The sequence below is a fragment of the Nerophis lumbriciformis genome, linkage group LG33 (assembly GCF_033978685.3).
Source record: "Nerophis lumbriciformis linkage group LG33, RoL_Nlum_v2.1, whole genome shotgun sequence".
Lineage (NCBI taxonomy): Eukaryota > Metazoa > Chordata > Actinopteri > Syngnathiformes > Syngnathidae > Nerophis > Nerophis lumbriciformis.
This window is the reverse complement of record NC_084580.2, coordinates 9879447-9894397: the sequence shown is the minus strand read 5'-3', so window position 1 is coordinate 9894397 and position 14951 is coordinate 9879447. Positions and strand designations below refer to the sequence as shown.

At 40.5% G+C, this 14951-nt stretch overlaps 1 protein-coding gene across 2 annotated transcripts in view; it reads right to left on the bottom strand.

The window, feature by feature from the left end:
* The window catches only part of efna5b (ephrin-A5b), a 266674-nt gene that overhangs the window by 55611 nt on the left and 196112 nt on the right, over positions 1-14951 (bottom strand). For both annotated transcript variants that reach the window (XM_061928800.1, XM_061928801.1), the window contains exon 2: positions 5701-5993. In XM_061928800.1, the coding sequence (XP_061784784.1) occupies positions 5701-5993 (293 nt within the window). The remainder of the gene's footprint in view (positions 1-5700; positions 5994-14951) is intronic.

Sequence of the window (14951 nt, the reverse complement as noted above, 5' to 3'; positions counted from 1 at the left end):
GAGGTGGAGGTAAGCTAGCCAATGATGTGTCATGTGCAGCTCACGTGACGACGCCGTCTTATTGCTGGAAACATTCGAAAAATGGCGCAGGAAAACAGTACCGATAGTTCAGCAGAAAAACATCTTGAGGTTATTGCTTCAATGGAGAAAAGTGTACGACCTAAGTCGTCAAAAGTGTGGGAACACTTTACTATAAAGACTTCAAAGAAGACCGTTTCCTGCAAAATGGCACGGAAGTACAACATTGCTTCAGGAGCACCTGAAAAGGAAACATGTTGGAGCCATGGATGAAGGGAAGAACTCACGGTACGTAACTTTTTAAGTCCATAGTGGCAACAGGTATTCATGAGTTCAGCTTTTTTGTGAGTAACGTTAACATTATGCCTTTGTTGCAACGCGGGGCTGATAATGTGTCTCCTGCACATTTGACCCCGTTTTGAGAGAGAAAACGCACCAATTTCGAAATAAACGTAATGGACAGAAATATCTCAGGTTGGGTTTATAATGGATCAATGTAGCCGGGCCCGATAAAGCTATATAAATATATTTAGATTTGAGTGACGCTTAAGTATAACTAAACGTTATGAAGGTGCTGGAATATTTCATGCTATAATTCATAGGCAGCCTAAAATGAATCCTTTATTATTCACAACAGAAACGTGTACAATATCTGATTCAGTTCTGATCTGATGAGTTACATTTCTGTGTTATTATTGCTGTATGCTGCATCCCCAATGTCCAGAACATGGTGCCAGTATGCTGTTTTTTTTTCAATAAAATACTGGAAAGGATAGAAATGTAGTTTGTCTCTTTTATCTGATTATTAATCGATTAATCGAAGTAATAATCAACAGATTAATCGATTATCAAATTCATCGTTAGTTGCAGCCCTAGTAAGAATACACTTCCAGGTCAGATGTAACTATGACGCGCACATTTTTTTTCGCGCATGCGTACTAGGTCGCGTTACGGAAAAATTAAAATGTTTTTTTACAAAATGTTTTCTTTACTTTTTAAAGAAACTGATGGAAAGAAATGACTAGATAATTAAAAACAAGTTTAATTGTCTTTGATCAAAAACTACTGTACTGCATGCACTGCATTTTACTTTTGGCAAAATTATAATATTTATTAAGTTGTTGTTTTTTTCACAACAAACAAATTGGACTTTGTATAAAATCATTTTCAATACAACTATACAGATGAAACGGATACACTTTAGCTATTGTAGCTAATTCTGCCATATTTACTGTCATGCTTTTGCTCATTCGTTGATCAATATGCATGCAAAAAAAAAGGTATTCATGATAGAGCAGGGGTCTCAAACTCAATTTACCAGAAGGCGCAGGAAGCAGAGTCTGAGCGAGGCTCGGCCGCATCATGAATTCCACAAGAAAAGCTTTGTTAAAAAAAATAACATTTTCTCATATGTCTTCATTCAAATTTTTTAACACAAAATAAGATGAAAACTAGTGTTGTCCCGATACTAAAATAATTTCAATACTTTTCTAAATAAAGGGGACCACAAAAAATGGCATTATTGGCTTTATTTAATTCAACAAAAAATCTTAGGGTACAATAAACATGTTTCTTATTGCAAGTTTGTCCTTAAATGAAATAGTGAACATACTAGACAACTTGTCTTTTAGTAATAAGTAAGCAAACAAAGGCTCCTAATTAGTCTGCTGACATATGCAGTAACATATTGTGCCATTTTCCATTCTATTATTTTGTCAAAAGTATTAAGGACAAGTGGTAGAAAATGAATTATTCATCTACTTGTTCATGTACTGGTAATATCTGCTTACTTGCTCTTTTAACATGTTCTATCTACTCTTCTGTTCAACTGTAATGAACACTTATTCTTTTGTTGTTTGATACTTCACATTAGTTTTGGATGATACCACAAATTTGGGTATCAATCTGATACCAAGTAATTACAGAATCATACATTGGTCATATTCAAAGTCCTCATGTGTCCAGGGACATATTTCCTGAGTTTATAAAAATAATATACATTTAAAAAAACGAAAAAAGATGTTGTGATGCCAAAAAACAATAATAGTAATAATAGTAGTATCGACTGGATACGCTCTTGTACTTGGTATCATTACAGTGGATGTTAGGTGTAGATCCACCAATGGTGTTTGTTTACATTTTGACCCCGGTGAGCTACGGTGTGTAGTGAAGCTATTCCTCGTCCTGCAGGGATGATACTTGTAAGAAACGTACTTTATTTGTCGCCATGGAGGCAAGGAATCACTAATCCTTGCCTCCCTAAAACACAAGTACCGGGTGGTGGACCAGTACTTTTCAGAGGCGGTATAGTACCGAATATGATTCATTAGTATTGCGTGCAAAAACTCTGTCTGGAGCCACAAAAAATTAAAAGCCTTCAATAAGTGATATAATAAAGTCAACACATGATATAAGTGTCTATATTAGCCTACTATCAAAATGACTTTGTGTCACAGGCTGACACATCTCCTCGATGACAGAAATGTTGAAGTGAAATATTTCTACAACATTGGAAAACATTAGTAAAACTTCTCAGAGGGTGAGATAACTCCTCTAAATGACTGTCTTAGAATGGCCAAAGGTATGAATGTGTGTGTCCAAGTTAAAGGAAACTGCAGGCTGTCTTCTTCTAATGGATTCATAACAATCTACCGTATGCAAGCTGGGTTACGTTTGCTGCGGTCTGGAACAACATGGCACACAAACAACTATCTGAAATGCAGCCAATATTACATACAGATAATGTGTCATGAGACATGCACATATACATTAAATACGCAGAGGACACAGGAAATTAAATGATAAAGGTAGCCTGAATAGCATGTTAGCATCAATTAGCTTGCAGTCATGCACTGACCAAATATCCTTGATTAGCACTCCACACAAGTCAATAATATCAACAAAGTTCACCTTTGTGCATTCACACACAGCATAAAACGTTTGGTGGACAAATGAGACAAAGAAAGAGTGGCATAAAACACGTCTTTCTGTGGCAGCGTCAGAGAAAGTTGTATATGTAAACAAACTACGGTGAGTTCAAGGACCGGCAAAAGTTGTAGGACAAAACGGCGCTCGCCAAATACTCTCATCAGAGAATCATGTTTAATATAAACAGTGGGATTTCTAACAAATAGGAAGGTTTATGTCATGTTGTCCTCCTACAGAAACTATATTAAAACAAAAATATAATTTTCCACCGTTTTTTTCTATTTTCATACATTTTTTAAAAAGCTCCAGGGAGCCACTGGGGCGGCGCTAAAGCCGCACGTTACAGACCCCCGGCTTAGGGATTCAAGAGAGGGAATATTTTTCTACACATTTTGGTGGATATTTATTTGACAATTTCAAATATATATGTTTTAAATAATATGGGTTGGTCAAAATATTTATAATGTTGTATGTTTTTATAATTATAAATTTCCTTATTTGTTATTATAATGAATGAAATTGAAATAAAAAAATAATGCAATTATTTAAACGAACAACATGAAATACATGTTCTGGCCAAACAGCTACATTTTTTAATCATCTGACCACAGAACTTTCCTCCAGAAGGTCTTATCTTTGTTCAAACAAAAATTGAGCTGTTTGGCCACGATACCAAGCAATATTTTAGGAGGAGAAAAGGTGAGGCCTTTAATCCCAGGAACACCATTCCTACCGTCAAGCACGGTGGTGGTAGTATTATGCTCTGGGCCTGTTTTGCTGCCAATGCAACTGGTGCTTTACAGAGAGTAAATGGGACTATGAAAAAGGAGGATTACCTCCAAATTCTTCAGGACAACCTAAAATCATCAGCCCAGAGGTTGGGTCTTGGGCGCAGTTGGGTGTTCCAACAGGACAATGAACCCAAACACACGTCAAAAGTGGTAAAGGAATGGCTAAATCAGGCTAGAATTAAGGTTTTAGAATGGCCTTGCCAAAGTCCTGACTTAAATGTGTGGACAATGCTGAAGAAACAAGTCCATGTCAGAAAACCAACAAATTTAGCTGGACTGCATCAATTTTGTCAAGAGGAGTGGTCAAAATTTCAACCAGAAGCTTGCCAGAAGCTTGTGGATGGCTACCAAAAGCACCTTATTGCAGTGAAACTTGCCAAATATTAACATTGATGTATGTATACCTTTGACCCAGCAAATTTGGTATGTTTGGTGGAGAAAAGGTGAGGCCTTAAATCCCAGGAACACCAACCTACCGTCAAGCATGGTGGTGGTAGTATTATGCTCTGGGCCTGTTTTGCTGCCCATGGAACTGGTGCTTTACAGAGAGTAAATGGGACTATGAAATTCTTCAGGACAACCTAAAATCATCAGCCCGGAGGTTAGGATTTCCAACAGGACAATGACCCCAAACACACGTCAAAAGTGGTAAAGGAATGGCTAAATTAGGCTAGAATGAAGGTTTTAGAATGGCCTTCCCAAAGTCCTGACCTAAACGGCAGGGTCCTTGAGGGTGCATGGGAGTTTGCCCAACCAGTCTACATGTGCTTTGTGGACTTGGAGAAGGCATTCGACCGTGTCCCTCGGGAAGTCCTGTGGGGAGTGCTCAGAGAGTATGGGGTAACAGACTGTCTGATTGTGGCTGTCCGCTCCCTGCACGATCAGTGTCAGAGCTTGGTCCGCATTGCCGGCAGTAAGTCAGACACGTTTCCAGTGAGGGTTGGACTCCGCCAAGGCTTCCCTTTGTCACCGATTCTGTTCATAACTTTTATGGACAGAATTTCTAGGCGCAGTCAAGGCGTTGAGGGGATCCGGTTTGGTGGCTGCAGGATTAGGTCTCTGCTTTTTGCAGATGATGTGGTCCTGATTGTTTCATCTGGCCAGGATCTTCAGCTCTCACTGGATCGGTTCGCAGCTGAGTGTGAAGTGACTGGGATGAGAATCAGCACCTCCAAGTCCGAGTCCATGGTTCTCGCCCGGAAAAGGGTGGAGTGCCATCTCCGGGTTGCGGAGGAGACCCTGCCCCAAGTGGAGGAGTTCAAGTACCTCGGAGTCTTCTTCACGAGTGAAGGAAGAGTGGATCGTGAGATCGACAGGCGGATCGGTGCGGCGTCTTCAGTAATGCGGACGCTGTATCGATCCGTTGTGGTGAAGAAGGAGCTGAGCCGGAAGGCAAAGCTCTCAATTTACCGGTCGATCTACGTTCCCATCCTCACCTATGGTCATGAGCTTTGGGTTATGACCGAAAGGACAAGATCACGGGTACAAGCGGCTGAAATGAGTTTCCTCTGCCGGGTGGCGGGGCTCTCCCTTAGAGATAGGGTGAGAAGCTCTGCCATCCGGGAGGAGCTCAAAGTAAAGCTGCTGCTCCTCCACATCGAGAGGAGCCAGATGAGGTGGTTCGGGCATCTGGTCAGGATGCCACCCGAACGCCTCCCTAGGGAGGTGCTTAGGGCACGTCCGACCGGTAGGAGGCCACGGAGAAGACCCAGGACACGTTGGGAAGACTATGTCTGTCGGCTGGCCTGGGAACGCCTCGGGATCCCCCGGGAGGAGCTGGACCAAGTGGCTGGGGAGAGGGAAGTCTGGGCTTCCCTGCTTAGGCTGCTGCCCCCGCGACCCGACCTCGGATAAGCGGAAGAAGATGGATGGATGGATGGATGGATGGAGTTTGAAATGGTTCACTTAAATTTGCAACTCTACAATAGACTGATGTATCAGAAAAAGTAAAAAAACAACTCACAGATGTAGTAATATTCTCTGCCCGGTCTGAACTCAAAGCCCAAGGAGAACGGCGTGAAGAGCTGAAACTTCTCAGAAAACTTGAGCGGCCCGTTGGCCGAGTGCGGCCTGTTGCACTCCCAGCGTTTGAAACCCTTGAAGGTGTGGTCGCACGTGCTGTAGCCGTCGTAGTTGACCATGTAGAGGACGTAGCGTTCGGTTCGCTCCTCGGGCACCGAGTCAGCGTAGTGTGGGCAGTAGACATCCAGGTAGTCATTAATGCACACGTCGATGTGATAGTCCTCACTGTGGAACCTAGACACAAAACAACAAAAAAAGCAAAAAGGTCACATTGATGGACGAGATGCACCAACAGTTGCGCAAATTACTGAAAGTCTTGGAATTCCGCACATATGCAGAGAGCCAGCCGCACTCTGTCACCGTGGCACGGAAACCTCATCTTCAAGCTTCAATACATTTCTTTACTCAAGTTTGTTGTCTATAAATCCGTCATTGCGACACATGCGTCCGCACAAATCGAGGGCGAAATGAAGCACGGGGGGGGAAAGTGTCTGTGCTAAGGAAGGAGAAACAAATTGAGAGATCTTTCCAAGTCGAGCCAAAGCGTCGCGAAAAAAAGATCACTCGGGGATACACGGAGGTCCAGATGAGAAATGTCATCACCAAGAGGCCGCGTGAAGGTCAGAGGGCTTCCATGCACGCCGATTCATCACAACAAACATAAACACACATTCAACACATCCTCTCTGCTGAGGAATTCCCTAAATTAGAGAGCGATTCCCGTGAGGGTCCTCAGCAGTGTGGCTTTAGGGGTCAGGGGGAAAAAAAAACACCCGACACCTGTAAAGCACGCTAGTGTGTCTTTTAACACACCCTTTGACGGTTGTGGCCACTAAATTACACTTGGATACTCACACGCACAGCTGGTGCTATTGATGCATTAAAGCAGAAAAAAACTGGTGATATCGTATGGTAGCACAGCTGGACTCACGACAATTGTTCTAATCCAAGGGGTCGGCAACCCAAAATGTTGAAAGAGCCATATTGGAGCAAAAATACAACAAAAAAAATCTGTCTGGAGCCGCAAAGAATGACATAAATGTCTGTATTAGCCTACTATCAAAATGACTATGTGTCGCAGGCTGCCACAAATCTTCGTTGACAGAAATGTCGAAATGCAATGTTTATTCTAAACATTTTTACAACCTTGGAAAACATTAGTAACACGCAGGTTTCTCAGAGGGTGTGATAACTCCTGGAAATGACTGGCTTAGAACATACTTGCCAACCTTGAGACCTCCGATTTCGGGAGGTGGGGGGAGGGGGTGGGGGTGGGCGTGGTCGGGGTGGGATGGGGGCGTGGCTAAAAGGGGAGGAGTATATTTACAGCTATTTCATATATATATATATATATATATATATATATATATATATATATATATATATATATATATATATATAAGAGAAATACTTGACGTTCAGTGAATTCTAGCTGTATATATATATATATATATATATACATATATATATACATACAGGTATATATAATAAAATACACACACATATATATATATATATATATATATATATATATATATATATATATATATATATATATATATATATATGTATTTTATTATATATATATATATATATATGTATTTTATTATATATATATATATATATATGTATTTTATTATATATATATATATATAAAAAATAAATACTTGAATTTCAGTGTTCATTTATTTACACATATACACACACACATAACACTCATCTACTCATTGTTGAGTTAAGGGTTGAATTGTCCATCCTTGTTCTATTCTCTGTCACTATTTTTCGAACCATGCTGAACACTCTCTCTGATGATGCATTGATGTGTGGCACGCACAAAAGTGCTTTCATCAAATGCACTAGATGGCAGTATTGTCCTGTTTAAGAGTGTCACAACATTGCTGTTTACGGCAGATGAACTGCTTTACGGTATACAAGAACGTGACTGCTGTTGTTGTGTGTTGTTACCGCGCTGGGAGGACGTTAATGAAACTGCCTAACAATAAACCCACATAAGAAACCAACAACTCGCACTCCATCATTCTACAGTTATAACGTGATTGGGCAGGTATGCTGTTTATATTGTGGGTTAGCGGACTCAGGTCCTTATGGACCTGAGTCCGCCTGAATCACGGGAGATTTTCGGGAGAAAATTTGTCCCGGGAGGTTTTCGGGAGAGGCGCTGAATTTCGGGAGTCTCCCGGAAAATCCGGGAGGGTTGGCAAGTATGGCTTAGAATGGCCAAAGGTATACGATTAGTCATTTAGAAGTAGCTAAAACACAAGTACCGGGTGGTGGACCCGTACCTTTAAGAGGCGGTATAGTACCAAATATGGTTCATTACTATCGCGTGCAAAAAATCTGTCTGGAGCCACAAAAATTAAAAGCCTTCAATAAGTGATATAATGAAGCCAACACATGATATAAGTGTCTACATTAGCTATATTAGTCTACTATCAAAATGACTTTGTGTCACAGGCTGACACATCTCTATCGATATATTAATGCAGTATGAACAAGAATGTTTTAATGTAGACACATAGAATCATCATACTGCTGTGATTATATGCATCAAGTATTCATTCAAGGCTAAGGCAAAATATCGAGATATATATCGTGTATCGTGACATGGCCTAAAAATATCGAGTTATTAAAAAAAAGGCCATATCGCCCAGCCCTACCTGAAACTGAACTGAGTTCTTCTAATTCGCTGCCCTTTTCCAGCCAATTTCTGTCCACTTTTCCTTCAGTGGATTTGCGAAACAAACCATCTGGCATGTCGGATTAAACCCAGTCCGTAAGACTCGGGCAAACTTTTAATTGAAAACGAACACTGCAGCGGAGTAGAAAAAGAAGAAGAAGAAGAAGAAGGGTTTCCTCAAGACCGGAGACTCGGGATTAACATATATAACGTAATGCACACGCATCACCTTGAACTACGTCTGTTACTAAACTGTCTACTGGAACGGTTCTTGTAGTCGGGCTGAGAATACATTCTCCCTTTTATCCAAACCTCTCTGCTTGCGTCAGTGCGGAGCAGCGTCTCAAGGATGGATTTTGTGGGATCAAGACGCCCCATATGTACTGGAACGCTTATCCGCCTCTCTGCTCCGGTACGACACATAAGCTCACACAGCAACTCGTGCAATCAGCTTAGAGCGCCTTTCACACGTCACCTAATTGGGGTTCTAAAAAGTCAAATGATTAATGTCACTGTAATGTGGCAAACGAAGCCCGCAGCAGTAATTTGCGCGTCCGTGTCAGCCGGCTTTGCGTTGCATATTCATTTCTGTACATGTAAGCGCCAACTGTTCCCCCCCCCACACCCTCCTCTTCGGGTGTTTACTCTTGCAGGGTAAATGCCCGTGCGAGGCGTTTACAAGCAAAAGCTCGAAGCAGCTCATCTGTAACATCTCATTTAAAACACGCCTGCTGAGGTCCAGGATGACCCACGATGCATCGCTCCCTCTCGCAACTGTTTTAAAATGTCACTGACTTAATGGTCACATCCGTGTATGATGGAGGGGAGATATAGAAAGTATGTTGCCCTTCTCTCTAAAGCCTCAGCGGTAGTGGCGGATGTTGCGGTGACTGCAAATGAAGCCGAAACGGTCTGGCTTGGCGAGTTTAAAAAAAAAAAAAAAAAAATTGCAGCACACATACGCACGCCCATGCACTTTGAATTCAAGGTGCTTCTTTGGCAACCGAGCAGCACTGAGAAAGAGAGAGAGAGAGAGCTGCTAATGGAACCAAGTGAAAAAAAAGTTTAAAAATAGTCGTGTTAAGCTTCCAGCCGGTCTTCAGTTATGGCTGTTGCATGCATTTATTATAAAGACGACTATCAGTGCAACGGGTGCATGAATGCATGCAGAGGTGTGGATAGTCTGCACAGTGCTTAGCTCCACTCCACTTCACACACACATTGGATGCGTCAGCCTGAAAAAAAGGCAAAGAACGCGGAAGAGTGAGGGAGTCCTGTATTTGCTTCTCAATGCTTTATCCACGAGGAGACTGAGGGGCAGCTGCAGGAAAGTGGACACTGCAGAGGGTCAAGCGCTAAGGCAGGGGTGTCAAACGTAAGGCCGAGAACAGGTTTTATCCGGCCCGCGGGATGAGTTTGCCAAGTATAAAAATGAGCCGACGTTTTTGAATGAAAGAAACCGCTGTTCTAAATCTGTCCACTAGATGTCGCAACAGCAATTATTTGTATCTTTGTAGAAAGAGCTCAGCAGCACATGCACTTTTTGCGTCGGATGAAAAGAGCACAGCTCCCCCCCCCATTCTCACCACATTCTACAGAGGAACTATAGAGAGCCTGCTGACCAACAGCATCTCTGTCTGGACTGGAGCCTGCAGTGCCTCAGACTGGAAGTCTCTCCAGAGAGTGGTGATCGCAAAAAGCCGCTGCCTGACCAGGGCTCAGAAAATATGCAAAGACTCCTCCCACCCCAACCAAGGACTGTTTTCACTGCTGGACTCTAGAAAGAGGTTCCGCAGCCTCCGAAGCAGAACCTCCAGGTTCTGTAACAGCTTCTTCCCTCAGGCCGTAAGACTCTTGAACGCATCATAATTAAATTATCCCCTCAACTCCCCCCAAAATGGATTAACTCGCTGGAATATAAAGACAATATAACATACATCCATAAACGTGGACGCATGTGAAAAAGTGTAATATATTTATCTGTACAGTAATCTATTTATATATATATATATATATATATATATATATATATATATATATATATATATATATATATATATATATATATTTATTTTATGTAAATATTTATATATTATTTACATATATGTATTTATTTATATATGCACCGTATTGATTTTTCTTATCCTGCACTACCATGAGCTTATGTAACAAAATTGCGTTCTTATCTGTGCTGTAAAGTTCAAATTTGAATGACAATAAAAAGTAAGTCTAAGTCTAAGTCTAAGATTGCCCAAGACGAGACTTAAAACCAGGGGAGACGGGCCTTCTCTGTGGTCGGCCCTAAGCTCCGGAACACTCTGCCCCTCCATGTTTGAACTGCTCCCACAGGGGAGTGTTTTACGTCTCGTCTTAAAAAAGACCCACTTTTATTCTCTGGCTTTTAACACTACGTGAGTCGTGTGGTCCTCTGTGTTTTTACATTTGTATTTGTATTTATTGTTTTCATTGGTTTTACCCTTTAAAATAGTTTTTAATCATAATGTATTTTTATATTGTTTTAATATGTATTTATTTTGTTTTTATTCAGTCATTGGTGGGTATTTGAATCTTGTTTTTAATATTTTTGTGCAGCACTTTGGAAACATTTTTGTTGTTTAAATGTGCTATATAAATAAAGTGTATTGGATTGGATTATGCTACCTATGTAAAAAAAACAAAAAACATATGATGTTAGTGCACCAGTCGAGGAAAATGAGCAAACTACATAAATAACATCCTGTAATTTGATTTTGATATAATTTTTTTATATTGATAGGTTGAAAATTAACATCAATGAGTTGACTGATGAACATTATCACATAATTTATTCAGAAAGTATAAATAACGACAAATAAAGATAGAATACTATTAACCGCAACATGTAATTGTAAAAAAACAACAAAACAACAACATTATGATTTGTACATTTTCAGAATGTGCTTGTTCTATTTTTAAACAAAGAAAACAATCTGAAGTTGTCTTTATTTTTTAGTTATCGTGTCGTGATTTTACCAGTCCGGCCCACTTGGGAGTACCTTATTTTTCGGAGAATAAGTCGCACCGGAGTATAAGTCGCACCTGCCGAAAATGCATAATAAAGAAGGAAAAAAACATATATAAGTCGCACTGGAGTATAAGTCGCATTTTTGGGGGAAATGTATTTGATAAAACCCAACACCAAGAATAGACATTTGAAAGGCAATTTAAAATAAATAAAGAATAGTGAACAACAGGCTGAATAAGTGTACGTTATATGACGCACAAATAACCAACTGAGAACGTGCCTGGTATGTTAACGTAACATATTATGGTAAGAGTCATTCAAATAACTATAACATATAGAACATGCTATACATTTACCAAACAATCTGTCACTCCTAATCGCTAAATCCCATGAAATCTTATACGTCTAGTCTCTTACGTGAATGAGCTAAATAATATTAATTGATATTTTACGGTAATGTGTTAATAATTTCACACATAAGACGCTCCTGAGTATAAGTCGCACCGCCGGCCAAAACTATGAAAAAAACTGCGACTTATAGTCCGAAAAATACGGTACACTTGTGCAGTTCAACATGTCAGACAAAAAAGAAACAACGTTCATTTGATCCTATCCCTGTTATCAAGCAGATCCTTCATCCTGATTCGCCTGATCACCTGTGCTATTCAGAATGTGTAGAGCAAAATCAAGTGAGACAGACGTGAACAAAGGACATAGCTCCAAAGGCAGCTCTACGGGAGTTGATTTATACAGTGTACATTCAGTTCTGCAAATTAATGACTACTCTGTTTGAAATATAAACTACAAAAAAAAAAAAAAAAAGTTTATAGCCCCGGCAGTTTTGGTTGTTCGCGGCTGTCTTGTAAAATGCCTTTCAGCAGGAAGTCGTACTTCACCATAAAAATGGACACGTTCACATATACATCAGCGTCTGCATTAGACAACGAAATGAAATGAGCCGTGTCAGCTTAGGTGAGTGACATGGAGACAGGGGATACGCAAGAGTTACACCAGTGAAGGCAGGGAGCACGAAATGTTTTATGTATATTATAAATAGGTGGGAAAGGTAGTTGCAGACATTCCCAGACGTAAAACAGGGCTCATAACTAAACTGTCTCCGCTAAGGAAGTTTTCACTGTTTCAGTGAAAAACAATACCCATTCTTAAACAGGCAGTGCAGGAGTAAGACATTGCTTTTGGTGCAGACCTGGATAAAGGAACTTTTTTTTTTTTTTTCAGGGTTCCTGGTTCAATCCCCACCTTCTACCAACTTCGTCACGTCCGTTGTGTCCTTGAGCGAGACACTTCACCCTTGCTCCTGATGGGTCGTGGTTAGGGCCCTGTATGGTAGCTCCCGCCATCAGTGTGTGAATGCGTGTGTGAATGGGTGAATGTGGAAATAGTGTCAAAACGCTTTGAGTACCTTAAGGTAGAAAAGCGCTATACAAGTATAACCCATTTACCATATTTTTTATGTTTGCATACTGGGTAGATAAATAATCAAAAATAAAAAATAAAAATTCTCGATTTATAAATATACAAGTCTTAAAGGGGAACATTATCACAATTTCACAAGGGTTAAAACCATTAAAAATCAGTTCCCAGTGGCTTATTTTATTTTTCGAAGTTTTTTTCAAATTTTTACCCATCACGCAATATCCCTAAAAAAAGCTTCAAAGTGCCTGATTTTAACCATTGTTATAAACACCCGTCCATTTTCCTGTGACGTCACATAGTGATGCCAACACAAACAAACATGGCGCATAGAACAGCAAGCTATAGCGACATTAGCTCGGATTCAGACTCGGATTTCAGCGGCTTAAGCGATTCAACAGATTACACATGTATTGAAACGGATGGTTGTAGTGTGGAGGCAGGTAGCGAAAACGAAATTGAAGAAGAAACTGAAGCTATTGAGCCATATCGGTTTGAACCGTATGCAAGCGAAACCGACGAAAACGACACGACAGCCAGCGACACGGGAGAAAGCGAGGACGAATTCGGCGATCGCCTTCTAACCAACGATTGGTATGTGTTTGTTTGGCATTAAAGGAAACTAACAACTATGAACTAGGTTTACAGCATATGAAATACATTTGGCAACAACATGCACTTTGAGAGTGCATACAGCCCAATTTTCATCAATTAATATATTCTGTAGACATACCCTCATCCGCGCTCTTTTCCTGAAAGCTGATCTGTCCAGTTTTGGAGTTGATGTCAGCAGGCCAGGGAAGCTAGGGTCGATATTCTTCTCTTGATCATCTTCGGTGGCATAAGGGACGGTGTGAGCCAAGACATCCAGGGGGTTTAGCTCGCTCGTCTGCGGGAACAAACTGCCGCCATTGCTTGCCGTGCTACCGAGGTCCTTTGTCCCTGAATTGCTCACACACTCCGGCAGATTCAATGGGGGTCTGGCGGCAGATTTCTTTGACTTTATCGTTGGAAATGCATCTGCTTTGAGTGTCGCAGGATATCCACACATTCTTGCCATCTCTGTCGTAGCATAGCTTTCGTCGGTAAAGTGTGCGGAACAAACGTCCAATTTCTTGCCACTTTCGCATCTTTGGGCCACTGGTGCAACTTGAATCCGTCCCTGTTCGTGTTGTTACACCCTCCGACAACACACCGACGAGGCATGATGTCTCCAAGGTACGGAAAACAGTCGAAAAAAACGGAAAATAACAGAGCTGATTTGACTCGGTGTTTGAGAAAATGGCGGATTGCTTCCCGATGTGACGTCACAAAATTCACCCATTTAGAGTTCGGAAATCGGTTAAAAAAATATATGGTCTTTTTTCTGCAACATCAAGGTATATATTGACGCTTACATAGGTCTGGTGATAATGTTCCCCTTTAATTGGAAGATAAGGTCCTTTTCCAGCGCAGGAGCTTTTCCAGGAACATTTTTTCCACCAAAAACTACTAGATTTAGTTCTTCAGGAACTTTTCGGAGTTCCTGCCAGTTAGGTACCGACCAAGGGATCTGCAATAAAGCAGTGACAGGCACTTCCTGCTCTTCAAAATAAAACTACACATTGTAGGGGTAGTTAGACAACCTTTTTCCAGCTAATGCAAACTCATTTTAGATGGGGGGCCACATGGAGAAAAATCTACTCCAAAAGTGTGCCGGACTGGTAAAATCACGGCATGATAACTTAAAAATAAAGACAACTTCAGATTGTTTTCTTTGTTTAAAAATAGAACAAGCACATTCTGAAAATGTACCAATCATAATGTTGGTGGGGGTTTTTTTTTACACTCACACGTTGCGGTTAATAGTATTCTATCTTTATTTGTCGTTATTTATATTTTCTGAATAAATGATGTGACTCATTGGTGTTAATTTTCAATCTATCAAAATAAAATATATATATTAAAGTCAAATTACAGTATGCTATTTATGTAGTTTGCTCATTTTCCTTGACTGATGTGCTAACATGTGATTTATTTTGTACATATGTAGCAAACTATTACTATAAATTATGTG